Genomic DNA, 27,998 nt, shown 5'->3' on the forward strand with positions numbered 1-27,998 from the left:
TCTGCTTAGAAGCACCTGCTGCTAATCTGTTGTTACCTACAAATGCTGTTTTGAATTCAAATACATTTGTACCTACACACTGAAGAAAGGCTGTGAAGCTGAAACATCTATGTATGCTATCCCTGATGCAGTGAAAACCGTAAAATGAACTAAGCAACATCTTTTTGAGTGAGGACCCATTACACCAATTTGTTTAGAGTAACGACAAGACAGAGATATGGGGGCCTGGTATTTCCCAATTGCTGTGCCCTTCACATACACCATATTGCACTTAGCGCAGTGGTTATTATTCAGAGACTGGGTGGGGAACATCAGAGCCATATGGATATAAATAAATATGTCTCTGGGGAACATTAGTAAGATCACAGTTTGTTGTTCACACAATGGTCTTTAAGAAGGGTGTCGAGTCAGCTAGGAGGTTAGGAAAGCACACTATGTGTTGTATTCTCCCAATGAACATAACACCGGCCTGGTCCAAAAACAACCCCTAGCCCCTACACCCCTTTGGTTTCCTAATCTACATGAACCAGATAGGCAGAAGAAATATGGCAGAAGTTCCCCTAAGCCTATTGGAAGACTAGGTGGAGCCGTTGCCATACTGCTAACAGAGGCTGTGGGTTGATATCAGACCAGGCCATGATCAGTGCTCGCATACTTCACTAATTGACAGGCCATACAACTAATCGGAATCACAACAGCTGAATTAAGTCTGTCATGACCTTAGAACCATTGGATCTGGTAGAACATCATGTGGAATAGAGAATAATATCTGCTCTGTAAATACTGAACGTTCTGACCCTGAGAAAAAGCCCTTGGACTGCCTTGTCAATCACTGATAGCACGGAAACACAGACAACTTCATCATGATCCATGTTAGGGAGAAGTACAGTATTCACCTCCTCAGCTCTTTACTGATGGGACACCCCTGGTGGTCATTTAAAATGAATATGGCCAATCCCATACGAACCCCTAGCCTCTAGCCCCTCGTACCAGGGCACAACTTCTTGTAGGCTGGATAGCTGTGAGTGATATGGGGAAAGTTCCACATAGCCTATCGGGGGAATGGTGGAGCTATATCTATCCAGTTCTATCCTCCTCAAGTGCCTAGGGGGTAGGGGCTAGGGGTCCATTTGGAACTGGCCAAGAGAGAGATTGTGGTCTCAGGGAACACCTGTGTCACTTCCTGCAATCAGAACAGCCTCTCTTTGGGACAGATTTATTTCCAAATTCTACCTGTTTTTACAGTATGGGATAAAGCACCGAAAAAAATCTAAGCTATAATCATGAAATTGTTTCATGAAATGAATTGACATTGTTATCCTGCGCATAACCTTTATTTGACCTTTTTATCTCCATAACAACAGGTGTAAACAGTGTCTGTGTCCCTTACAGTGTGTAGAGCACCAAGCTGTTTCCTCCAAACACTGTGGGAGGTCCTCATAAACCAGTGACCACATGTTCTCATACACTGATGAGAACATACACTCTGGTAATATGGTCGTGTAGCAGGCGCTGAAGCCTCTCAGAGTGATTGCTATTTATCTCTTGGCTTAATAGGATGTTTACCAGTTTTTTTCTCTTAGAGAAAAAAAGACAAGCAATGAATTGAACATGGTTCATTAGGTTTTAGTGACCCCCTCACAGTGTTATATATTGCAGCAACAGACTAGTGTTGAGACCACAATTAAAATAGGCACAAAATGTGGAAGCAGTCTCTATTCTCTCTCTCTATCTTTCTCTCCCTCTCTCTCTCTCTCTCTCTCTCTCTCCTCTCTCTCTCTCTCTCTCTCTCTCTCTCTCTCTCTCTCACACAGATCAACCGTACAAAATCAATACTCAGAGACATTCCACACTTAGTCTACACAAACAAGGAGCTACAAGTATAGTTGCAACAATTCAGATAAATATACAATGAGGGTGTGTGTGTGTGTGTGTGTGTGTGTGTGTGTGTGTGTGTGTGTGTGTGTGTGTGTGTGTGTGTGTGTATTAACACACACACACACACACCGACACAAACAGAAGCAGCCAGGCGTGCACAAACACACACACACACACACATACACACAGAGACACACATACACTTCCCTGTAAGGGTTGTGTGGTGTCTGCCAGCTCTCTCTCTCCACATGCCGACTGTGTGTCTGGCACTAGAGGAAAGGTCTGGAGACATGGACAAGCTGTGTTCCCTGTCTGTCTGCCCAGTCGGGCTTTAATGGCCTTTATGAATGACTAGGACTCAGTGACTGTGGCTGGGGGAACAGTAGGGGCCCTGTTCAACTGGGTTTCTTTGCTTCCCACTGTAAACAATGTGTTGGATTGTGTGTGACTCCAAATATGCATTGTTCATTTGTTGTATTTGAAAAACATTTATTTAACAGGACCTAAGGTTTGTGTGTGTGTGTGTGTGTGTGTGTGTGTGTGTGTGTGTGTGTGTGTGTGTGTGTGTGTGTGTGTGTGTGTGTGTGTGTGTGTGTGTGTGTGTGTGTGTGTGTGTGTGTGTGTGTGTGTGTGTGTGTGTGTGTGTGTGTATGTGTGTGTGTGATTCCCTCTGCCAGTTATTGTTCCACCAATGCAAAGCAGTCTTTTTCATCTCTTCCAATGCAGTAGCATCTGTCTCTCGACATTGCGTGGGGTACAGACCTGCAGTCACCTCTCTCAAACAGACTACTCACTCACAAAGTGGACAGAGGGGATGGATGGATAGACAGATGGATTGATGGATGGATGGACATTCACAAAGCTGTTCCCATTGTTTGGGAGGTGTATGTTGAAGTCCGACTAACACACACACACACACACACACACACACACACACACACACACACACACACACACACACACACACACACACACATACAAACAAACACACAGACACTCAGTCCACCTAAGACCTTCACCACTGCTCCACCATGAGATCCAACGCTCGGTTGACGTTCAGATCCGAATTGAGGCCAAAGTCGGTCTCAACGAATGGGGCAGATGGAGGACTGAGAGGGCGGAGTCCAGAGGCTAGCGACTCCAACCAATCAGCAGGGTCAAAGGTTGCCTGAGCCCGCCTCTTCCGTGAGGTCACAGTGGGAGGCAGGGGAGAAGTACAGATGGAGGGAGGGAGAGGGGGTGGGGCGGCTTGGCGGGGAACCATCGTCAAAGGCGACGGCGGGTGCTCCAGTAGGAGGGAGGAGCAGAGAGGAGAGGACAGGAAGTTGTCATCCTTTGAATGACAACGGAACGGCTGGGATTGGTCTGTTTGGGGAGGAGGGGAGGGGCCAGGGAGGATAGTGACAGGGGATTGGAGGCCTGAGACAGAGGAGTGGGAGTCTAGAAGAGAAGGGGAAGGCAATACAAACAAACAAAAGCCTGTAATTATCCATGACCAGTCTTGGTGACTACGGAACTATAAAGTGCCATTGTTAAGAGGCCAGAGAGCTATCCACTCACCCACACAGATGGTAGGTTCCTCCAGAATGTCCTCTATTGACTGACTGGGGTCCATCTAAGGAGGGCAGGACAGAGACAGGGAAATCACCCAAGGGTTTACTTGACAGGGTCACCTTTTACAAAATACAATGAATGTCAGCAGTGACTCTGATTTAAACACACACACACACACACACACACACACACACACACACACACCACACACACACACACACACACACACACACACACACACACACACACACACACACACACACACACACACACACACATACACTGACCAGTACTCTGTTAATGGCCTCCTGCAGCTCCTCCTCCAGACTGCGGACGCTGGGTGGGACTTGAATGGGACTGGCTGTGATCTGCATGGGCAGCTCAAAGTCCTGGCCAATCACGTCCCACGGCTGGCAGCAGAACACCTGATTGGACAGTGGAGGTTAAATTGTACATACTGTATGAAGCTATACAGTATTTAATGGTGAATATTGTAAATGGTAAGATAAAATCACAGTGATGTGTTGCACTGTCTCAGCTAAATCTTGAGGATGATATAGTTGTGTACCTGTGTGAATTTTTTTGGGGAGAGATGAGTCAAGTATAGAAGAGACTATGATGTATCTGTCTGTCTGAGTCAGGTATAGGAGAGACTATGATGTATCTGTCTGTCTGAGTCAGGTATAGGAGAGACTATGATGTATCTGTCTGTCTGAGTCAGGTATAGGAGAGACTATGGTGTATCTGTCTGTCTGAGTCAGGTATAGGAGAGACTATGGTGTATCTGTCTGTCTGAGTCAGGTATAGGAGAGACTATGGTGTATCTGTCTGTCTGAGTCAGGTATAGGAGAGACTATGTGTGTATCTGTCTGTCTGAGTCAGGTATAGGAGAGACTATGATGTATCTGTCTGTCTGAGTCAGGTATAGGAGAGACTATGGTGTATCTGTCTGTCTGAGTCAGGTATAGGAGAGACTATGTGTGTATCTGTCTGTCTGAGTCAGGTATAGGAGAGACTATGATGTATCTGTCTGTCTGAGTCAGGTATAGGAGAGACTATGGTGTATCTGTCTGTCTGAGTCACATACAGGAGAGACTATGTGTGTATCTGTCTGTCTGAGTCAGGTATAGGAGAGACTATGGTGTATCTGTCTGTCTGAGTCAGGTATAGGAGAGACTATGTGTGTATCTGTCTGTCTGAGTCAGGTATAGGAGAGACTATGTGTGTATCTGTCTGTCTGAGTCAGATACAGGGGAGACTATGTGTGTATCTGTCTATCTGTCAGGTATAGGAGAGACTATGGTGTATCAGTCTGTCTGAGTCAGGTATAGGAGAGACTATGGTGTATCTGTCTATCTGTCAGGTATAGGAGAGACTATGGTGTATCTGTCTGTCTGAGTCAGGTATAGGAGAGACTATGATGTATCTGTCTGTCTGAGTCAAGTATAGGAAAGACTATGGTGTATCTGTCTGTCTGAGTCAGGTACAGGAGAGACTACGGTGTATCTGTCTGTCTGAGTCAGGGATAGGAGAGACTATGGTGTATCTGTCTGTCTGAGTCAGATACAAGAGAGACTATGTGTGTATCTGTCTGTCTGAGTCAGGTATAGGAGAGACTATGGTGTATCTGTCTGTCTGAGTCAGGTATAGGAGAGACTATGTGTGTATCTGTCTGTCTGAGTCAGGTATAGGAGAGACTATGATGTATCTGTCTGTCTGAGTCAGGTATAGGAGAGACTATGGTGTATCTGTCTGTCTGAGTCAGGTATAGGAGAGACTATGTGTGTATCTGTCTGTCTGAGTCAGGTATAGGAGAGACTATGATGTATCTGTCTGTCTGAGTCAGGTATAGGAGAGACTATGGTGTATCTGTCTGTCTGAGTCAGGTATAGGAGAGACTATGTGTGTATCTGTCTGTCTGAGTCAGGTATAGGAGAGACTATGTGTGTATCTGTCTGTCTGAGTCAGATACAGGGGAGACTATGTGTGTATCTGTCATGTCTGAGTCAGATACAAGAGAGACTATGTGTGTATCTGTCTGTCTGAGTCAGGTATAGGAGAGACTATGTGTGTATCTGTCTGTCTGAGTGAGATACAAGAGAGACTATGTGTGTATGTGTCTGTCTGAGTCAGATAGAGGAGAGACTATGGTGTATCTGTCTGTCTGAGTCAGGTATAGGAGAGACTATGGTGTATCTGTCTGTCTGAGTCAGGTATAGGAGAGACTATGGTGTATCTGTCTATCTGTCAGGTATAGGAGAGACTATGTGTGTATCTGTCTGTTTGAGTCAGATAGAGGAGAGACTATGTGTGTATCTGTCTGTCTGAGTCAGGTGTAGGAGAGACTATGTGTGTATCTGTCTGTCTGAGTCAGGTATAGGAGAGACTATGGTGTATATGTCTGTCTGAGTCAGATACAGGAGAGACTATGATGTATCTGTCTGTCTGAGTCAGGTATAGGAGAGACTCTGTGTGTATCTGTCTGACTGAGTCAGGTATAGGAGAGACTATGGTGTATCTGTCTGACTGAGTCAGGTATAGGAGAGACTATGTGTGTATCTGTCTGTCTGAGTCAGGTATAGGAGAGACTATGATGTATCTGTCTGTCTGAGTCAAGTATAGGAGAGACTATGGTGTATCTGTCTGTCTGAGTCAGATACAGGAGAGACTATGTGTGTATCTGTCTGTCTATCTGTCAGGTATAGGAGAGACTATGGTGTATCTGTCTGTCTGAGTCAATTATAGGAGAGACTATGGTGTATCTGTCTGTCTGAGTCAGATACATGAGAGACTATTTGTGTATCTGTCTGTCTGAGTCAGGTATAGGAGAGACTATGATGTATCTGTCTGTCTGAGTCAAGTATAGGAGAGACTATGGTGTATCTGTCTGTCTGAGTCAGATACAGGAGAGACTATGTGTGTATCTGTCTGTCTGAGTCAGGTATAGGAGAGACTATGTGTGTATCTGTCTGACTGAGTCAGGTATAGGAGAGACTATGGTGTATCTGTCTGTCTGAGTCAGATACAGGAGAGACTATGTGTGTATCTGTCTGTCTGAGTCAGATAAAAGAGAGACTATGTGTGTATCTGTCTGTCTGAGTCAGATAGAGGAGAGACTATGGTGTATCTGTCTGTCTGAGTCAGGTATAGGAGAGACTATGTGTGTATCTGTCTGTCTGAGTTATATACAGGAGAGACTATGTGTGTATCTGTCTGTCTGAGTAAGATAGAGGAGAGACTATGGTGTATCTGTCTGTCTGAGTCAGGTATAGGAGAGACTATGATGTATCTGTCTGTCTGAGTCAGGTATAGGAGAGACTATGTGTGTATCTGTCTGTCGATCTGTCAGGTATAGGAGAGACTATGGTGTATCTGTCTGTCTGAGTCAATTATAGGAGAGACTATGGTGTATCTGTCTGTCTGAGTCAGATACAGGAGAGACTATTTGTGTATCTGTCTGTCTGAGTCAGGTATAGGAGAGACTATGATGTATCTGTCTGTCTGAGTCAAGTATAGGAGAGACTATGGTGTATCTGTCTGTCTGAGTCAGATACAGGAGAGACTATGTGTGTATCTGTCTGTCTGAGTCAGGTATAGGAGAGACTGTGTGTATCTGTCTGACTGAGTCAGGTATAGGAGAGACTATGGTGTATCTGTCTGTCTGAGTCAGATACAGGAGAGACTATGTGTGTATCTGTCTGTCTGAGTCAGGTAAAAGAGAGACTATGTGTGTATCTGTCTGTCTGAGTCAGATAGAGGAGAGACTATGGTGTATCTGTCTGTCTGAGTCAGGTATAGGAGAGACTATGATGTATCTGTCTGTCTGAGTCAGGTATAGGGGAGACTATGTGTGTATCTGTCTGTCTATCTGTCAGGTATAGGAGAGACTATGGTGTATCTGTCTGTCTGAGTCAAGTATAGGAGAGACTATGGTGTATCTGTCTGTCTTAGTCAGGTATAGGAGAGACTATGATGTATCTGTCTGTCTAAGTCAAGTATAGGAGAGACTATGGTGTATCTGTCTGTCTGAGTCAGATACAGGAGAGACTATGTGTGTATCTGTCTGTCTTAATCAGGTATAGGAGAGACTATGTGTGTATCTGTCTGTCTGAGTCAGGTATAGGAGAGACTATGGTGTATATGTCTGTCTGAGTCAGATACAGGAGAGACTATGATGTATCTGTCTGTCTGAGTCAGGTATTGGAGAGACTATGATGTATCTGTCTGTCTGATTCAGGTGTAGGAGAGACTATGTGTGTATCTGTCTGTTTGAGTCAGATAGAGGAGAGACTATGTGTGTATCTGTCTGTCTGAGTCAGGTATAGGAGAGACTATAGTGTATCTGTCTGTCTGAGTCAGGTGTAGGAGAGACTATGTGTGTATGTGTCTGTCTGAGTCAGGTATAGGAGAGACTATGTGTGTATCTGTCTGTCTGAGTCAGGTATAGGAGAGACTATGTGTGTATCTGTCTGTCTGAGTCAGGTATAGGAGAGACTATGGTGTATATGTCTGTCTGAGTCAGATACAGGAGAGACTATGATGTATCTGTCTGTCTGAGTCAGGTATAGGAGAGAATATGGTGTATCTGTCTGTCTGAGTCAGGTTTAGGAGAGACTATGTGTGTATCTGTCTGTCTGAGTTATATACAGGAGAGACTATGTGTGTATCTGTCTGTCTGAGTCAGATAGAGGAGAGACTATGGTGTATCTGTCTGTCTGAGTCAGGTATAGGAGAGACTATGATGTATCTGTCTTTCTGAGTCAGGTATAGGAGAGACTATGTGTGTATCTGTCTGTCTATCTGTCAGGTATAGGAGAGACTATGGTGTATCTGTCTGTCTGAGTCAAGTATAGGAGAGACTATGGTGTATCTGTCTGTCTGAGTCAGATACAAGAGAGACTATTTGTGTATCTGTCTGTCTGAGTCAGGTATAGGAGAGACTATGATGTATCTGTCTGTCTGAGTCAAGTATAGGAGAGACTATGGTGTATCTGTCTGTCTGAGTCAGATACAGGAGAGACTATGTGTGTATCTGTCTGTCTGAATCAGGTATAGGAGAGACTATGTGTGTATCTGTCTGTCTGAGTCAGGTATAGGAGAGACTATGGTGTATCTGTCTGTCTGAGTCAGGTGTAGGAGAGACTATGTGTGTATCTGTCTGTTTGAGTCAGATAGAGGAGAGACTATGTGTGTATCTGTCTGTCTGAGTCAGGTATAGGAGAGACTATAGTGTATCTGTCTGTCTGAGTCAGGTGTAGGAGAGACTATGTGTGTATGTGTCTGTCTGAGTCAGGTATAGGAGAGACTATGTGTGTATCTGTCTGTCTGAGTCAGGTATAGGAGAGACTATGTGTGTATCTGTCTGTCTGAGTCAGGTATAGGAGAGACTATGGTGTATATGTCTGTCTGAGTCAGATACAGGAGAGACTATGATGTATCTGTCTGTCTGAGTCAGGTATAGGAGAGAATATGGTGTATCTGTCTGTCTGAGTCAGGTTTAGGAGAGACTATGTGTGTATCTGTCTGTCTGAGTTATATACAGGAGAGACTATGTGTGTATCTGTCTGTCTGAGTCAGATAGAGGAGAGACTATGGTGTATCTGTCTGTCTGAGTCAGGTATAGGAGAGACTATGATGTATCTGTCTTTCTGAGTCAGGTATAGGAGAGACTATGTGTGTATCTGTCTGTCTATCTGTCAGGTATAGGAGAGACTATGGTGTATCTGTCTGTCTGAGTCAAGTATAGGAGAGACTATGGTGTATCTTTCTGTCTGAGTCAGATACAAGAGAGACTATTTGTGTATCTGTCTGTCTGAGTCAGGTATAGGAGAGACTATGATGTATCTGTCTGTCTGAGTCAAGTATAGGAGAGACTATGGTGTATCTGTCTGTCTGAGTCAGATACAGGAGAGACTATGTGTGTATCTGTCTGTCTGAATCAGGTATAGGAGAGACTATGTGTGTATCTGTCTGTCTGAGTCAGATATAGGAGAGACTATGGTGTATCTGTCTGTCTGAGTCAGGTGTAGGAGAGACTATGTGTGTATCTGTCTGTCTGAGTCAGGTATAGGAGAGACTATGGTGTATCTGTCTGTCTGAGTCAGGTATAGGAGAGACTATGGTGTATCTGTCTGTCTGAGTCAGGTATAGGAGAGACTATGTGTGTATCTGTCTGTCTGAGTCAGGTATAGGAGAGACTATGATGTATCTGTCTGTCTGAGTCAGGTATAGGAGAGACTATGGTGTATCTGTCTGTCTGAGTCAGGTATAGGAGAGACTATGTGTGTATCTGTCTGTCTGAGTCAGGTATAGGAGAGACTATGATGTATCTGTCTGTCTGAGTCAGGTATAGGAGAGACTATGGTGTATCTGTCTGTCTGAGTCACATACAGGAGAGACTATGTGTGTATCTGTCTGTCTGAGTCAGGTATAGGAGAGACTATGGTGTATCTGTCTGTCTGAGTCAGGTATAGGAGAGACTATGTGTGTATCTGTCTGTCTGAGTCAGGTATAGGAGAGACTATGTGTGTATCTGTCTGTCTGAGTCAGATACAGGGGAGACTATGTGTGTATCTGTCTATCTGTCAGGTATAGGAGAGACTATGGTGTATCAGTCTGTCTGAGTCAGGTATAGGAGAGACTATGGTGTATCTGTCTATCTGTCAGGTATAGGAGAGACTATGGTGTATCTGTCTGTCTGAGTCAGGTATAGGAGAGACTATGATGTATCTGTCTGTCTGAGTCAAGTATAGGAAAGACTATGGTGTATCTGTCTGTCTGAGTCAGGTACAGGAGAGACTACGGTGTATCTGTCTGTCTGAGTCAGGGATAGGAGAGACTATGGTGTATCTGTCTGTCTGAGTCAGATACAAGAGAGACTATGTGTGTATCTGTCTGTCTGAGTCAGGTATAGGAGAGACTATGGTGTATCTGTCTGTCTGAGTCAGGTATAGGAGAGACTATGTGTGTATCTGTCTGTCTGAGTCAGGTATAGGAGAGACTATGATGTATCTGTCTGTCTGAGTCAGGTATAGGAGAGACTATGGTGTATCTGTCTGTCTGAGTCAGGTATAGGAGAGACTATGTGTGTATCTGTCTGTCTGAGTCAGGTATAGGAGAGACTATGATGTATCTGTCTGTCTGAGTCAGGTATAGGAGAGACTATGGTGTATCTGTCTGTCTGAGTCAGGTATAGGAGAGACTATGTGTGTATCTGTCTGTCTGAGTCAGGTATAGGAGAGACTATGTGTGTATCTGTCTGTCTGAGTCAGATACAGGGGAGACTATGTGTGTATCTGTCATGTCTGAGTCAGATACAAGAGAGACTATGTGTGTATCTGTCTGTCTGAGTCAGGTATAGGAGAGACTATGTGTGTATCTGTCTGTCTGAGTGAGATACAAGAGAGACTATGTGTGTATGTGTCTGTCTGAGTCAGATAGAGGAGAGACTATGGTGTATCTGTCTGTCTGAGTCAGGTATAGGAGAGACTATGGTGTATCTGTCTGTCTGAGTCAGGTATAGGAGAGACTATGGTGTATCTGTCTATCTGTCAGGTATAGGAGAGACTATGTGTGTATCTGTCTGTTTGAGTCAGATAGAGGAGAGACTATGTGTGTATCTGTCTGTCTGAGTCAGGTGTAGGAGAGACTATGTGTGTATCTGTCTGTCTGAGTCAGGTATAGGAGAGACTATGGTGTATATGTCTGTCTGAGTCAGATACAGGAGAGACTATGATGTATCTGTCTGTCTGAGTCAGGTATAGGAGAGACTCTGTGTGTATCTGTCTGACTGAGTCAGGTATAGGAGAGACTATGGTGTATCTGTCTGACTGAGTCAGGTATAGGAGAGACTATGTGTGTATCTGTCTGTCTGAGTCAGGTATAGGAGAGACTATGATGTATCTGTCTGTCTGAGTCAAGTATAGGAGAGACTATGGTGTATCTGTCTGTCTGAGTCAGATACAGGAGAGACTATGTGTGTATCTGTCTGTCTATCTGTCAGGTATAGGAGAGACTATGGTGTATCTGTCTGTCTGAGTCAATTATAGGAGAGACTATGGTGTATCTGTCTGTCTGAGTCAGATACATGAGAGACTATTTGTGTATCTGTCTGTCTGAGTCAGGTATAGGAGAGACTATGATGTATCTGTCTGTCTGAGTCAAGTATAGGAGAGACTATGGTGTATCTGTCTGTCTGAGTCAGATACAGGAGAGACTATGTGTGTATCTGTCTGTCTGAGTCAGGTATAGGAGAGACTATGTGTGTATCTGTCTGACTGAGTCAGGTATAGGAGAGACTATGGTGTATCTGTCTGTCTGAGTCAGATACAGGAGAGACTATGTGTGTATCTGTCTGTCTGAGTCAGATAAAAGAGAGACTATGTGTGTATCTGTCTGTCTGAGTCAGATAGAGGAGAGACTATGGTGTATCTGTCTGTCTGAGTCAGGTATAGGAGAGACTATGTGTGTATCTGTCTGTCTGAGTTATATACAGGAGAGACTATGTGTGTATCTGTCTGTCTGAGTAAGATAGAGGAGAGACTATGGTGTATCTGTCTGTCTGAGTCAGGTATAGGAGAGACTATGATGTATCTGTCTGTCTGAGTCAGGTATAGGAGAGACTATGTGTGTATCTGTCTGTCGATCTGTCAGGTATAGGAGAGACTATGGTGTATCTGTCTGTCTGAGTCAATTATAGGAGAGACTATGGTGTATCTGTCTGTCTGAGTCAGATACAGGAGAGACTATTTGTGTATCTGTCTGTCTGAGTCAGGTATAGGAGAGACTATGATGTATCTGTCTGTCTGAGTCAAGTATAGGAGAGACTATGGTGTATCTGTCTGTCTGAGTCAGATACAGGAGAGACTATGTGTGTATCTGTCTGTCTGAGTCAGGTATAGGAGAGACTGTGTGTATCTGTCTGACTGAGTCAGGTATAGGAGAGACTATGGTGTATCTGTCTGTCTGAGTCAGATACAGGAGAGACTATGTGTGTATCTGTCTGTCTGAGTCAGGTAAAAGAGAGACTATGTGTGTATCTGTCTGTCTGAGTCAGATAGAGGAGAGACTATGGTGTATCTGTCTGTCTGAGTCAGGTATAGGAGAGACTATGATGTATCTGTCTGTCTGAGTCAGGTATAGGGGAGACTATGTGTGTATCTGTCTGTCTATCTGTCAGGTATAGGAGAGACTATGGTGTATCTGTCTGTCTGAGTCAAGTATAGGAGAGACTATGGTGTATCTGTCTGTCTTAGTCAGGTATAGGAGAGACTATGATGTATCTGTCTGTCTAAGTCAAGTATAGGAGAGACTATGGTGTATCTGTCTGTCTGAGTCAGATACAGGAGAGACTATGTGTGTATCTGTCTGTCTTAATCAGGTATAGGAGAGACTATGTGTGTATCTGTCTGTCTGAGTCAGGTATAGGAGAGACTATGGTGTATATGTCTGTCTGAGTCAGATACAGGAGAGACTATGATGTATCTGTCTGTCTGAGTCAGGTATTGGAGAGACTATGATGTATCTGTCTGTCTGATTCAGGTGTAGGAGAGACTATGTGTGTATCTGTCTGTTTGAGTCAGATAGAGGAGAGACTATGTGTGTATCTGTCTGTCTGAGTCAGGTATAGGAGAGACTATAGTGTATCTGTCTGTCTGAGTCAGGTGTAGGAGAGACTATGTGTGTATGTGTCTGTCTGAGTCAGGTATAGGAGAGACTATGTGTGTATCTGTCTGTCTGAGTCAGGTATAGGAGAGACTATGTGTGTATCTGTCTGTCTGAGTCAGGTATAGGAGAGACTATGGTGTATATGTCTGTCTGAGTCAGATACAGGAGAGACTATGATGTATCTGTCTGTCTGAGTCAGGTATAGGAGAGAATATGGTGTATCTGTCTGTCTGAGTCAGGTTTAGGAGAGACTATGTGTGTATCTGTCTGTCTGAGTTATATACAGGAGAGACTATGTGTGTATCTGTCTGTCTGAGTCAGATAGAGGAGAGACTATGGTGTATCTGTCTGTCTGAGTCAGGTATAGGAGAGACTATGATGTATCTGTCTTTCTGAGTCAGGTATAGGAGAGACTATGTGTGTATCTGTCTGTCTATCTGTCAGGTATAGGAGAGACTATGGTGTATCTGTCTGTCTGAGTCAAGTATAGGAGAGACTATGGTGTATCTGTCTGTCTGAGTCAGATACAAGAGAGACTATTTGTGTATCTGTCTGTCTGAGTCAGGTATAGGAGAGACTATGATGTATCTGTCTGTCTGAGTCAAGTATAGGAGAGACTATGGTGTATCTGTCTGTCTGAGTCAGATACAGGAGAGACTATGTGTGTATCTGTCTGTCTGAATCAGGTATAGGAGAGACTATGTGTGTATCTGTCTGTCTGAGTCAGGTATAGGAGAGACTATGGTGTATCTGTCTGTCTGAGTCAGGTGTAGGAGAGACTATGTGTGTATCTGTCTGTTTGAGTCAGATAGAGGAGAGACTATGTGTGTATCTGTCTGTCTGAGTCAGGTATAGGAGAGACTATAGTGTATCTGTCTGTCTGAGTCAGGTGTAGGAGAGACTATGTGTGTATGTGTCTGTCTGAGTCAGGTATAGGAGAGACTATGTGTGTATCTGTCTGTCTGAGTCAGGTATAGGAGAGACTATGTGTGTATCTGTCTGTCTGAGTCAGGTATAGGAGAGACTATGGTGTATATGTCTGTCTGAGTCAGATACAGGAGAGACTATGATGTATCTGTCTGTCTGAGTCAGGTATAGGAGAGAATATGGTGTATCTGTCTGTCTGAGTCAGGTTTAGGAGAGACTATGTGTGTATCTGTCTGTCTGAGTTATATACAGGAGAGACTATGTGTGTATCTGTCTGTCTGAGTCAGATAGAGGAGAGACTATGGTGTATCTGTCTGTCTGAGTCAGGTATAGGAGAGACTATGATGTATCTGTCTTTCTGAGTCAGGTATAGGAGAGACTATGTGTGTATCTGTCTGTCTATCTGTCAGGTATAGGAGAGACTATGGTGTATCTGTCTGTCTGAGTCAAGTATAGGAGAGACTATGGTGTATCTTTCTGTCTGAGTCAGATACAAGAGAGACTATTTGTGTATCTGTCTGTCTGAGTCAGGTATAGGAGAGACTATGATGTATCTGTCTGTCTGAGTCAAGTATAGGAGAGACTATGGTGTATCTGTCTGTCTGAGTCAGATACAGGAGAGACTATGTGTGTATCTGTCTGTCTGAATCAGGTATAGGAGAGACTATGTGTGTATCTGTCTGTCTGAGTCAGATATAGGAGAGACTATGGTGTATCTGTCTGTCTGAGTCAGGTGTAGGAGAGACTATGTGTGTATCTGTCTGTTTGAGTCAGATAGAGGAGAGACTATGTGTGTATCTGTCTGTCTGAGTCAGGTATAGGAGAGACTATAGTGTATCTGTCTGTCTGAGTCAGGTGTAGGAGAGACTATGTGTGTATGTGTCTGTCTGAGTCAGGTATAGGAGAGACTATGTGTGTATCTGTCTGTCTGAGTCAGGTATAGGAGAGACTATGTGTGTATCTGTCTGTCTGAGTCAGGTATAGGAGAGACTATGGTGTATATGTCTGTCTGAGTCAGATACAGGAGAGACTATGATGTATCTGTCTGTCTGAGTCAGGTATAGGAGAGAATATGGTGTATCTGTCTGTCTGAGTCAGGTTTAGGAGAGACTATGTGTGTATCTGTCTGTCTGAGTTATATACAGGAGAGACTATGTGTGTATCTGTCTGTCTGAGTCAGATAGAGGAGAGACTATGGTGTATCTGTCTGTCTGAGTCAGGTATAGGAGAGACTATGATGTATCTGTCTTTCTGAGTCAGGTATAGGAGAGACTATGTGTGTATCTGTCTGTCTATCTGTCAGGTATAGGAGAGACTATGGTGTATCTGTCTGTCTGAGTCAAGTATAGGAGAAACTATGGTGTATCTGTCTGTCTGAGTCAGATACAAGAGAGACTATTTGTGTATCTGTCTGTCTGAGTCAGGTATAGGAGAGACTATGATGTATCTGTCTGTCTGAGTCAAGTATAGGAGAGACTATGGTGTATCTGTCTGTCTGAGTCAGATACAGGAGAGACTATGTGTGTATCTGTCTGTCTGAATCAGGTATAGGAGAGACTATGTGTGTATCTGTCTGTCTGAGTCAGGTATAGGAGAGACTATGGTGTATCTGTCTGTCTGAGTCAGGTGTAGGAGAGACTATGTGTGTATCTGTCTGTTTGAGTCAGATAGAGGAGAGACTATGTGTGTATCTGTCTGTCTGAGTCAGGTATAGGAGAGACTATAGTGTATCTGTCTGTCTGAGTCAGGTGTAGGAGAGACTATGTGTGTATGTGTCTGTCTGAGTCAGGTATAGGAGAGACTATGTGTGTATCTGTCTGTCTGAGTCAGGTATAGGAGAGACTATGTGTGTATCTGTCTGTCTGAGTCAGGTATAGGAGAGACTATGGTGTATATGTCTGTCTGAGTCAGATACAGGAGAGACTATGATGTATCTGTCTGTCTGAGTCAGGTATAGGAGAGAATATGGTGTATCTGTCTGTCTGAGTCAGGTATAGGAGAGACTCTGTGTGTATCTGTCTGACTGAGTCAGGTATAGGAGAGACTATGGTGTATCTGTCTGACTGAGTCAGGTATAGGAGAGACTATGTGTGTATCTGTCTGTCTGAGTCAGGTATAGGAGAGACTATGATGTATCTGTCTGTCTGAGTCAAGTATAGGAGAGACTATGGTGTATCTGTCTGTCTGAGTCAGATACAGGAGAGACTATGTGTGTATCTGTCTGTCTATCTGTCAGGTATAGGAGAGACTATGGTGTATCTGTCTGTCTGAGTCAATTATAGGAGAGACTATGGTGTATCTGTCTGTCTGAGTCAGATACATGAGAGACTATTTGTGTATCTGTCTGTCTGAGTCAGGTATAGGAGAGACTATGATGTATCTGTCTGTCTGAGTCAAGTATAGGAGAGACTATGGTGTATCTGTCTGTCTGAGTCAGATACAGGAGAGACTATGTGTGTATCTGTCTGTCTGAGTCAGGTATAGGAGAGACTATGTGTGTATCTGTCTGACTGAGTCAGGTATAGGAGAGACTATGGTGTATCTGTCTGTCTGAGTCAGATACAGGAGAGACTATGTGTGTATCTGTCTGTCTGAGTCAGATAAAAGAGAGACTATGTGTGTATCTGTCTGTCTGAGTCAGATAGAGGAGAGACTATGGTGTATCTGTCTGTCTGAGTCAGGTATAGGAGAGACTATGATGTATCTGTCTGTCTGAGTCAGGTATAGGAGAGACTATGTGTGTATCTGTCTGTCTATCTGTCAGGTATAGTAGAGACTATGATGTATCTTTCTGTCTGAGTCAAGTATAGGAGAGACTATGGTGTATCTGTCTGTCTTAGTCAGGTATAGGAGAGACTATGATGTATCTGTCTGTCTAAGTCAAGTATAGGAGAGACTATGGTGTATCTGTCTGTCTGAGTCAGATACAGGAAAGACTATGTGTGTATCTGTCTGTCTTAATCAGGTATAGGAGAGACTATGTGTGTATCTGTCTGTCTGAGTCAGGTATAGGAGAGACTATGGTGTATATGTCTGTCTGAGTCAGATACAGGAGAGACTATGATGTATCTGTCTGTCTGAGCCAGGTATAGGAGAGAATATGGTGTATCTGTCTGTCTGAGTCAGGTTTAGGAGAGACTATGTGTGTATCTGTCTGTCTGAGTTATATACAGGAGAGACTATGTGTGTATCTGTCTGTCTGAGTCAGATAGAGGAGAGACTATGGTGTATCTGTCTGTCTGAGTCAGGTATAGGAGAGACTATGATGTATCTGTCTTTCTGAGTCAGGTATAGGAGAGACTATGTGTGTATCTGTCTGTCTATCTGTCAGGTATAGGAGAGACTATGGTGTATCTGTCTGTCTGAGTCAAGTATAGGAGAGACTATGGTGTATCTGTCTGTCTGAGTCAGATACAGGAGAGACTATGGTGTATCTGTCTGTCTGAGTCAGATACAGGAGAGACTATTTGTGTATCTGTCTGTCTGAGTCAGGTATAGGAGAGACTATGATGTATCTGTCTGTCTGAGTCAAGTATAGGAGAGACTATGGTGTATCTGTCTGTCTGAGTCAGATACAGGAGAGACTATGTGTGTATCTGTCTGTCTGAATCAGGTATAGGAGAGACTATGTGTGCATCTGTCTGTCTGAGTCAGGTATAGGAGAGACTATGGTGTATCTGTCTGTCTGAGTCAGGTGTAGGAGAGACTATGTGTGTATCTGTCTGTCTGAGTCAGATAGAGGAGAGACTATGTGTGTATCTGTCTGTCTGAGTCAGGTATAGGAGAGACTATGGTGTATCTGTCTGTCTGAGTCAGGTGTAGGAGAGACTATGTGTGTATGTGTCTGTCTGAGTCAGGTATAGGAGAGACTATGTGTGTATCTGTCTGTCTGAGTCAGGTATAGGAGAGACTATGTGTGTATCTGTCTGTCTGAGTCAGGTATAGGAGAGACTATGGTGTATATGTCTGTCTGAGTCAGATACAGGAGAGACTATGATGTATCTGTCTGTCTGAGTCAGGTATAGGAGAGAATATGGTGTATCTGTCTGTCTGAGTCAGGTATAGGAGAGACTATGTGTGTATCTGTCTGTCTGAGTTATATACAGGAGAGACTATGTGTGTATCTGTCTGTCTGAGTCAGATAGAGGAGAGACTATGGTGTATCTGTCTGTCTGAGTCAGGTATAGGAGAGACTATGATGTATCTGTCTGTCTGAGTCAGATAGAGGAGAGACTATGTGTGTATCTGTCTGTCTGAGTCAGGTATAGGAGAGACTATGGTGTATCTGTCTGTCTGAGTCAGGTGTAGGAGAGACTATGTGTGTATGTGTCTGTCTGAGTCAGGTATAGGAGAGACTATGTGTGTATCTGTCTGTCTGAGTCAGGTATAGGAGAGACTATGTGTGTATCTGTCTGTCTGAGTCAGGTATAGGAGAGACTATGGTGTATATGTCTGTCTGAGTCAGATACAGGAGAGACTATGATGTATCTGTCTGTCTGAGTCAGGTATAGGAGAGAATATGGTGTATCTGTCTGTCTGAGTCAGGTATAGGAGAGACTATGTGTGTATCTGTCTGTCTGAGTTATATACAGGAGAGACTATGTGTGTATCTGTCTGTCTGAGTCAGATAGAGGAGAGACTATGGTGTATCTGTCTGTCTGAGTCAGGTATAGGAGAGACTATGATGTATCTGTCTGTCTGAGTCAGGTATAGGAGAGACTATGTGTGTATCTGTCTGTCTATCTGTCAGGTATAGGAGAGACTATGGTGTATCTGTCTGTCTGAGTCAAGTATAGGAGAGACTATGGTGTATCTGTCTGTCTGAGTCAGATACAGGAGAGACTATGGTGTATCTGTCTGTCTGAGTCAGATACAGGAGAGACTATTTGTGTATCTGTCTGTCTGAGTCAGGTATAGGAGAGACTATGATGTATCTGTCTGTCTGAGTCAAGTATAGGAGAGACTATGGTGTATCTGTCTGTCTGAGTCAGATACAGGAGAGACTATGTGTGTATCTGTCTGTCTGAATCAGGTATAGGAGAGACTATGTGTGTATCTGTCTGTCTGAGTCAGGTATAGGAGACTATGGTGTATCTGTCTGTCTGAGTCAGATACAGGAGAGACTATGTGTGTATCTGTCTGTCTGAATCAGGTATAGGAGAGACTATGTGTGTATCTGTCTGTCTGAGTCAGGTATAGGAGAGACTATGGTGTATCTGTCTGTCTGAGTCAGGTGTAGGAGAGACTATGTGTGTATCTGTCTGTCTGAGTCAGGTATAGGAGAGACTATGGTGTATATGTCTGTCTGAGTCAGATACAGGAGAGACTATGATGTATCTGTCTGTCTGAGTCAGGTATAGGAGAGAATATGGTGTATCTGTCTGTCTGAGTCAGGTATAGGAGAGACTATGTGTGTATCTGTCTGTCTGAGTTATATACAGGAGAGACTATGTGTGTATCTGTCTGTCTGAGTCAGATAGAGGAGAGACTATGGTGTATCTGTCTGTCTGAGTCAGGTATAGGAGAGACTATGATGTATCTGTCTGTCTGAGTCAGGTATAGGAGAGACTATGTGTGTATCTGTCTGTCTATCTGTCAGGTATAGTAGAGACTATGGTGTATCTGTCTGTCTGAGTCAAGTATAGGAGAGACTATGGTGTATCTGTCTGTCTGAGTCAAATACAGGAGAGACTATGGTGTATCTGTCTGTCTGAGTCAGATACAGGAGAGACTATTTGTGTATCTGTCTGTCTGAATTAGGTATAGGAGAGACTATGATGTATCTGTCTGTCTGAGTCAAGTATAGGAGAGACTATGGTGTATCTGTCTGTCTGAGTCAGATACAGGAGAGACTATGTGTGTATCTGTCTGTCTGAATCAGGTATAGGAGAGACTATGTGTGTATCTGTCTGTCTGAGTCAGGTATAGGAGAGACTATGGTGTATCTGTCTATCTGAGTCAGGTGTAGGAGAGACTATGTGTGTATCTGTCTGTCTGAGTCAGATAGAGGAGAGACTATGTGTGTATCTGTCTGTCTGAGTCAGGTATAGGAGAGACTATGGTGTATCTGTCTGTCTGAGTCAGGTGTAGGAGAGACTATGTGTGTATGTGTCTGTCTGAGTCAGGTATAGGAGAGACTATGTGTGTATCTGTCTGTCTGAGTCAGGTATAGGAGAGACTATGTGTGTATCTGTCTGACTGAGTCAGGTATAGGAGAGACTATGGTGTATCTGTCTGTCTGAGTCAGATACAGGAGAGACTATTTGTGTATCTGTCTGTCTGAGTCAGGTATAGGAGAGACTATGATGTATCTGTCTGTCTGAGTCAAGTATAGGAGAGACTATGGTGTATCTGTCTGTCTGAGTCAGATACAGTAGAGACTATGTGTGTATCTGTCTGTCTGAATCAGGTATAGGAGATACTATGTGTGTATCTGTCTGTCTGAGTCAGGTATAGGAGAGACTATGGTGTATCTGTCTGTCTGAGTCAGGTGTAGGAGAGACTATGTGTGTATCTGTCTGTCTGAGTCAGATACAGGAGAGACTATGTGTGTATCTGTCTGTCTGAGTCAGATACAATAGAGACTATGTGTGTATCTGTCTGTCTGAGTCAAGTATAGGAGAGACTATGGTGTATCTGTCTGTCTGAGTCAGGTATAGGAAAGACTATGTGTGTATCTGTCTGTCTGAGTCAGGTATAGGAGAGACTATGGTGTATCTGTCTGTCTGAGTCAGATACAGGAGAGACTATGTGTGTATCTGTCTGTCTGAGTCAGGTATAGGAGAGACTATGTGTGTATCTGTCTGACTGAGTCAGGTATAGGAGAGACTATGGTGTATCTGTCTGTCTGAGTCAGGTATAGGAGAGACTATGTGTGTATCTGTCTGTCTGAGTCGGGTATAGGAGAGACTATGTGTGTATCTGTCTGTCTGAGTCAGGTATAGGAGAGACTATGGTGTATCTGTCTGTCTGAGTCAGGTATAGGAGATACTATGTGTGTATCTGTCTGTCTGAGTCAGATACAGGAGAGACTATGTGTGTATCTGTCTGTCTGAGTCAGATACAAGACAGACTATGTGTGTATCTGTCTGTCTGAGACAAGTATAGAAGAGACTATGTGTGTATCTGTCTGTCTGAGTCAGGTATAGAAGAGACTATGTGTGTATCTGTCTGTCTGAGTCAGATACAGGAGAGACTATGTGTGTATCTGTCTGTCTGAGTCAGGTATAGGAGAGACTATGGTGTATCTGTCTGTCTGAGTCAGGTATAGGAGAGACTATGACGTATCTGTCTGTCTGAGTCAGATAGAGGAGAGACTATGGTGTATCTGTCTGTCTGAGTCAGGTATAGGAGAGACTATGATGTATCTGTCTGTCTGAGTCAGGTATAGGAGAGACTATGTGTGGATCTGTCTGTCTGAGTCAGGTATAGGAGAGACTATGGTGTATCTGTCTGTCTGAGTCAAGTAGAGGAGAGACTATGGTGTATCTGTCTGTCTGAGTCAGATACAGGAGAGACTATGGTGTATCTGTCTGTCTGAGTCAGGTATAGGAGAGACTACGGTGTATCTGTCTGTCTGAGTCAGGTATAGGAGAGACTATGGTGTATCTGTCTGTCTGAGTCAAATATAGGAGAGACTGGTGTATCTGTCTGTCTGTCAGGTATAGGAGAGACTATGGTGTATCTGTCTGTCTGAGTCAAATATAGGAGAGACTGGTGTATCTGTCTGTCTGTCAGGTATAGGAGAGACTATGGTGTATCTGTCTGTCTGAGTCAGGTATAGGAGAGACTATGGTGTATCTGTCTGTCTGAGTCAAATATAGGAGAGACTGGTGTATCTGTCTGTCTGTCAGGTATAGGAGAGACTGGTCTGTCTGTCTGAGTCAGGCGTGTTAATTTACCTGTGTGAACAGGATCTCTGTCTGTCCTTCCCTCTCTGGTGTCCCTCTGGGCCATCCTGGATCCTGTTGCAGGAAGGGATGGAGGGAACCCCCACAGGATAGAGACAGAGGAGGAGATAGCCTCTCCCTGGGCCTGCTCCTCATCCTCTCCCTCATCTCCAGCTCCAGGCTCAGCTCCTGCTGCTCCTGTTCCGACCGCCAGGAGGCGCCAGTTGACAGTGGCGAAGAGGAGCATGGGGGGAGACCGGGGTGGGGTGTTGACGATGGGGTTAACGCAGGGGCCAGGAAGCCACACTGCTCCCCCACCACACTGACCCCTATTCCATTGGGAATTCCATTAGTATTATCATTCGGAATGCCATTAACAATTCCGTTTGGAACCCCGCTCAGAATTCCAGTGGACTGGATGTAGACCTGATGGTTAGGGCTATTGGTGGGGGAGTCAGTTCCAGAGCTGGGGCTGGAGCTGGGGTAGTGGCTGGGGGTGAGCAAGGAGGTGGGGGTAAGGGGTTCCAGGCTGGTACCCAGCTGGCAGAGGGGCACAGGGGTCAAACACAGGTGGGGCAGCTGGAAGGGGCGGAGCCTCTGGAGGAGGGCGGGCTTGGTGCCGGAGACAGGAAGACCTCGCTTACGCAGCTGCTGTCGCAACTCAGACACCTGGGAGAGAAGGAGGACGGAGTGTGACAGAGGAGAGGGTCAGGGACAGCAAATAGAGAGGGATGAGAGAAAGAGGTCAGAGAATGAAGAGAAGCAAGCAAGGACAAAAGAAGGAAGAGGAGGTACAGATAAATAGGAAATAAGAAGTGCTATAAACATTCAAATGTTCAAGTTATTGTCCTGCCCATATTACCGTGAGGTCGACCAGGTTAGGTGGGAGGAGCTCAGACTTGTTGGAGGGACTTGTGTCCACAGAGGTGTGGTTTGTTGCCTTGGATACAGGCTGAGGGTCCTGGGGCATGGCTCCAGAGAACCTCACCATTTGGTTGGTGTCTCCGCTTTGATAAAAACAAAACATTCATGCTAGTTGCCAGCGCACATGTAATGACTAACCAACTTTAAATGGTCTGATGAACCGTATAACATCTGAATGAAACCACAGTTCTTGTGAGAAGGCCCAGGGGGAGGGAGGTTTGGTGTGGTGTATGTAGTGGTACCTACCTGGGTGTGACGGTGAGCTGCTGCTGTTGCTGCTGGTCCTGTTGCTGCTGGTTCTGCTGTTGTTGTTGGTTCTGGAGAATCTGCAGCTGGAGGAACACCTGCTGTTGCTGCAGGAGGCTGGAGTAGGCGGGGTCTAAGAGCTGGGCTGGGGTGGGGCTCCTCTGACTGGCCCCTCCCCCTGAGCACAATGTTAATAATGATCAACTTCCCTGCTATTTAGTGGACTCATTTTGACAACATTTGTCATGTAAAGTACATTGGGCTGAAAGTATTGTATGAAAGGTAAAATATACATGAAATATAATGCTGTTTTTGAAAGGATAAAGACTATTACCGGCAGTCCCGGCCGTGCATCTCTGGTCGGGGGGAATGTACTGGTGGTATTTCAGTTTCCTCATCTTGGGCTGTGAATCCCGGGGTTTCCGCGGGCGGGGGGGGCGAGAGGAAGTCAGGGAGGGAGGTGTGAGAGACTGGGCTGTCTGAGAAAGGTGGAGAAAGGAAGAGGGAGAGGGGGAGACAGAGAATGAATCAAAGTAATATTTCTCAAATCCCATATTTTTATTAGAAATATATTATTCAAGCATTGTCAAAATCCATAAACAGTGTAACCTGAGAGAGGTCAGATCAGTTCTGATGAGTACAGCCAGTTCTGAAAGTACTACCATGTTATGAGTTCCTAAGGCGAAGTTAACAGCAGGATGTATACAGGCGTGGCCAAAGGTTTTGAGAATGACACAAATATTAATTTTCACAAAGTCTGCTGCTTCAGTGTCTTTAGATATTTTTGTCAGATGTTACTATGGAATAGTGGAGTATAATTTCAAGCATTTCATAAGTGTCAAAGGCTTTTATTGACAATTACATGAGGTTGATGCAAAGAGTCAATATTTGCAGTGTTGACCCTTCTTTTTCAAGACCTCTGCAATCCGCCCTGGCATGCTGTCAATTAACTTCTGGGCCACATCCTGACTGATGGCAGCCCATTCTTGCATAATCAATGCTTGGAGTTTGTCAGAATTTGTGGGTTTTTGTTTGTCCACCCGCCTCCTGAGGATTGACCACAAGTTCTCAATGGGATTAAGGTCTGGGGAGTTTCCTGACCATGGACCCAAAATATTGATGTTTTGTTCCCCGAGCCACTTAGTTATCACTTTTGCCTTATGGCAAGGTGCTCCATCATGCTGGAAAATGCATTGTTCGTCACCAAACTGTTCCTGGATGGTTGGGAGAAGTTGCTCTCGGAGGATGTGTTGGTACCATTCTTTATTCATGGCTGTGTCAGAGAAAATGACTTTACCCCAGTCCTCAGCAGTCCAATCCCTATACATTTTGCAGAATATCAGTCTGTCCGTGATGTTTTTCCTGGAGAGAAGTGGCTTCTTTGCTGCCCTTCTTGACACCAGGCCATCCTCCAAAAGTCTCCACCTCACTGTGCGTGCAGATGCACTCACACCCGCCTGCTGCCATTCCTGAGCAAGCTCTGTACTGGTGGTGCCCCGATCCCGCAGCTGAATCAACTTTAGGAGACAGTCCTGGCGCTTGCTGGACTTTCTTGGGCGCCCTGAAGCCTTCTTCACAACAATTGAACCACTCTCCTTGAAGTTCTTGATGATCCAATAAATGGTTGATTTAGGTGCAATCTTACTGGCAGCAATATCCTTGCCTGTGAAGCCCTTTTTGTGCAAAGCAATGATGACGGCACGTGTTTCCTTGGAGGTAACCATGATTGACAGAGGAAGAACAATGATTCCAAGCACCACCCTCCTTTTGAAGCTTCCAGTCTGTTATTCGAACTCAATCAGCATGACAGAGTGATCTCCAGCCTTGTCCTTGTCAACACTCACACCTGTGTTAATGAGAGAATCACTGACATGATGTCAGCTGGTCCTTTTGTGGCAGGGCTGAAATGCAGTGGAAATGTTTTTGGGGGATTCAGTTCATTTGCATGGCAAAGAGGGACTTTGCAATTAATTGCAATTCATCTGATCCCTCTTCATAACATTCTGGAGTATATGCAAATTGCCATCATACAAACTGAGGCAGCAGACTTTGTGAAAGTTTATATTTGTGTCATTCTCAAAACTTTTGGCCACGACTGTACAATATGTCATGTAACATATGTGATCCTTTCAGGTTGATCAGTCAGTATCCTAGCTGGATCCTGACATTAAACGCATGTGTGAAACCGTGACAACTGACAGTGTGTCCCAGTCAGCTGTGACATCTAGCAGGTGTGTGTTTGTGTGTGTGTGCATGTGTGCGTGTCTTAATCCATAGGGCATAGTTCTGTTGGTAGTGACTGTCGACACTAATGAATGCGTAACACCAGAGTGTGTGTACATTATGCTATGTGGTTGAATACCTATCAGTAGACACCGGGAGAAGAAGAGTGCCTACTGATATACTGTATCTGACCCTCACAGTCAAAACATGTCTGTCTCTCTATGCAGACAATGCATTAACATTTGTAATGCTGTAATACTGTAATACCGTAATACTGTAATACTGTAATACTGTAATACTGTATATGCATGGGATTATTTTGGATTGACTTATTGACAATAAATCAATCAATCCATTGTTAATGCTTCAATCAATTCATTCTTCATTTCTATAATGCTTTTTACAGATGCATTTACACATTGTTCTGGATGTGTGTTTGGTCTATTTCTGAGTAGCCCTGTTCCAGTACCTTTGGCAGCAGGGGCGTGGCATGGGAGGTCAGATACATCCCCTTTGGTCTCCCGGTCGTTGCCATGGAGTTGGAGTCGCCCACGGTCATGCTCATTGGCTGGCTGATGCCCTCGGTTGCTGGGAGCAACGCCAAGATAGACTGCAGGAAAGCAGGACAGAAATATAAACAGGTAATAGCAAAGGCTGTAATCCAAACATGACTTGCAGTTCTAAAGTCAGTTTTGTGTTTCTTGTGTTGATGGTTGAGGTTAGGATTTAGGGGAAGGTAATCTCACCTGATGGTTGAGGTTAGGATTTAGGGAAAGGTAATCTCACCTGATGGTTGAGGTTAGGATTTAGGGAAAGGTAATCTCACTTGATGGTTGAGGTTAGGATTTAGGGGAAGGTAATCTCACTTGATGGTTGAGGTTAGGATTTAGGGAAAGGTAATCTCACTTGATGGTTGAGGTTAGGATTTAGGGGAAGGTAATCTCACCTGAACATGGGCGGGACTGTGGGTAAGGGGCAAGACCCCAGGCGACAGGTCACTCAGTGATTGGTCGTCTGAGAACCCCGGCGACGAGGAGAAGTCTGGTGATTGGAGGACCCCGAGTTGCTCGGGAGACAAGGAGGAAGAGCAGGAAGAGATGTCATCTTGGAAGACATCTGAGGAGAGAGGGAAGGAGACGGGGCCTAAGGGAAGAGTAGGAGAAGGAAGGCAGGGGGAGAAGGAATAGGTTAATTAGTAATGACATCTAGACTGTTTGAAAACGTCTATAGTTCTTTCGTGCATGTGTGCGTGTGCGTTAACTCACGGTTCTCCGGAGGCAGTATGTGTTTGTGCAGGAGGTCCAGAGGTCCGGGCCGATGCTGGACCTTCTCTCCAAGGTTGTTAGCCAGCCGAGCCTTCTTCTGCCTTCCGGCCCCACACACACTCCTGTCTATTAGAGAGAGAAGTAACAGGAGTTGAGAGCAGATTTGTGTTTGTGTATGCATAACTGTGTTGCTGTGGGCACTCAATCCCAGTTCAACCCAGCAGGGGTACACAAAACGTCTGCCTTAAAGGAACCACATACCCCTGGAGACACATAAATAACAACAACAACACAACCAGAAATGCAACAATAATAGTGGTATTTTAATCACAATGGACAATGAGATAAATACAAGAGGAAAGGTTACAGAGAAGCAGAGGGGGAGAGGATAGAGGAGAAAAGAGAGAGGAGGAGAGGATGGAGAGTAGAAGAGAGAGGACAGGATATAGAGTAGAAGAGAGAGGACAGGATATAGAGTAGAAGAGAGAGGACAGGATATAGAGTAGAAGAGAGAGGAGAGGGTAGAGAGTAGAAGCGCGAGGAGGAGAGGATGGAGAGCAGAAGAGTGAGGAGGAGAGAAGAGAGAGAAGAAGAGAGAGGAGGAGAGGATAGAAGGGAGAAGAGAGAGGAGGATATGAGAAGAGAGAAGAGGAGATGATAGAGAGGAGAAGAGAGAGGAGGAGAGGATAGAGGGGAGAAGAAAGAGGAGGATATGAAAAGAGAGAGGAGGAGAGGATTGAGAGGAGAATAGAGAGGAGAAGAGGATAGAAAGTAGAAGAGAGAGGAGGAGAGGATAGAGGGGAGAAGAAAGAGGAGGATATGAGAAGAGAGAGGAGGAGAGGATTGAGAGGAGAATAGAGAGGAGAAGAGGATAGAAAGTAGAAGAGAGAGGAGGAGAGGATAGAGAGAAGAAGAGAGAGGAGGAGAGGATAGAGGGGAGAAGAAAGAGGAGGATATGAGAAGAGAGAGGAGGAGAGGATTGAGAGGAGAATAGAGAGGAGAAGAGGATAGAAAGTAGAAGAGAGAGGAGGAGAGGATAGAGAGAAGAAGAGAGAGGAGGAGAGGATGGAGGGGAAGAGAGAGGAGGATATGAGAAGAGAGAGGAGAAGAGAGAGGGGAAGAGGATAGAAAGTAGAAGAGAGAGGAGGAGAGGATAGAGAGAAGAAGAGAGGAGGAGAGGATGGAGGGGAGAAGAGAGAGGAGAACAGGATAGAGAGGAGAAGAGAGAGAAGGAGAGGATATAAAGTAGAAGAGAGAGGAGGAGAGGATAGAGAGGAGAAGAGAGAGCAGGAGAGAGAGGAGGAGAGGATAGAGAGTAGAAGAGAGAGGAGGAGAGGATATAAAGTAGAAGAGAGAGGAGGAGAGGATAGAAAAGAGAAGAGAGAGGAGGAGAGGATAAAGATGAGAAGAGAGAGGAGGAGAGGAG

General features: G+C 44.6%; 1 protein-coding gene across 1 annotated transcript in view; it reads right to left on the bottom strand.

The window, feature by feature from the left end:
* Window positions 1-1,774: 1,774 nt before the first annotated feature.
* LOC106605777 (uncharacterized) overlaps window positions 1,775-27,998 on the bottom strand; it is a 38,460-nt gene continuing 12,236 nt past the window's right edge. Inside the window, exons 6-15 of the mRNA XM_045718794.2 lie at window positions 26,573-26,698; window positions 26,254-26,450; window positions 25,777-25,917; window positions 23,419-23,563; window positions 23,085-23,262; window positions 22,777-22,921; window positions 21,927-22,583; window positions 3,720-3,857; window positions 3,439-3,493; window positions 1,775-3,318 (exon numbers count right to left, since the gene is read on the bottom strand). Coding sequence (XP_045574750.1) covers window positions 2,894-3,318; window positions 3,439-3,493; window positions 3,720-3,857; window positions 21,927-22,583; window positions 22,777-22,921; window positions 23,085-23,262; window positions 23,419-23,563; window positions 25,777-25,917; window positions 26,254-26,450; window positions 26,573-26,698 — 2,207 coding nt within the window. The 3' untranslated portion in view covers window positions 1,775-2,893. The remainder of the gene's footprint in view (window positions 3,319-3,438; window positions 3,494-3,719; window positions 3,858-21,926; window positions 22,584-22,776; window positions 22,922-23,084; window positions 23,263-23,418; window positions 23,564-25,776; window positions 25,918-26,253; window positions 26,451-26,572; window positions 26,699-27,998) is intronic.

This window comes from Salmo salar, chromosome 05 (assembly GCF_965601325.2).
Source record: "Salmo salar chromosome 05, fSalSal1, whole genome shotgun sequence".
In the NCBI taxonomy this organism is placed as follows: Eukaryota; Metazoa; Chordata; class Actinopteri; order Salmoniformes; family Salmonidae; genus Salmo; species Salmo salar.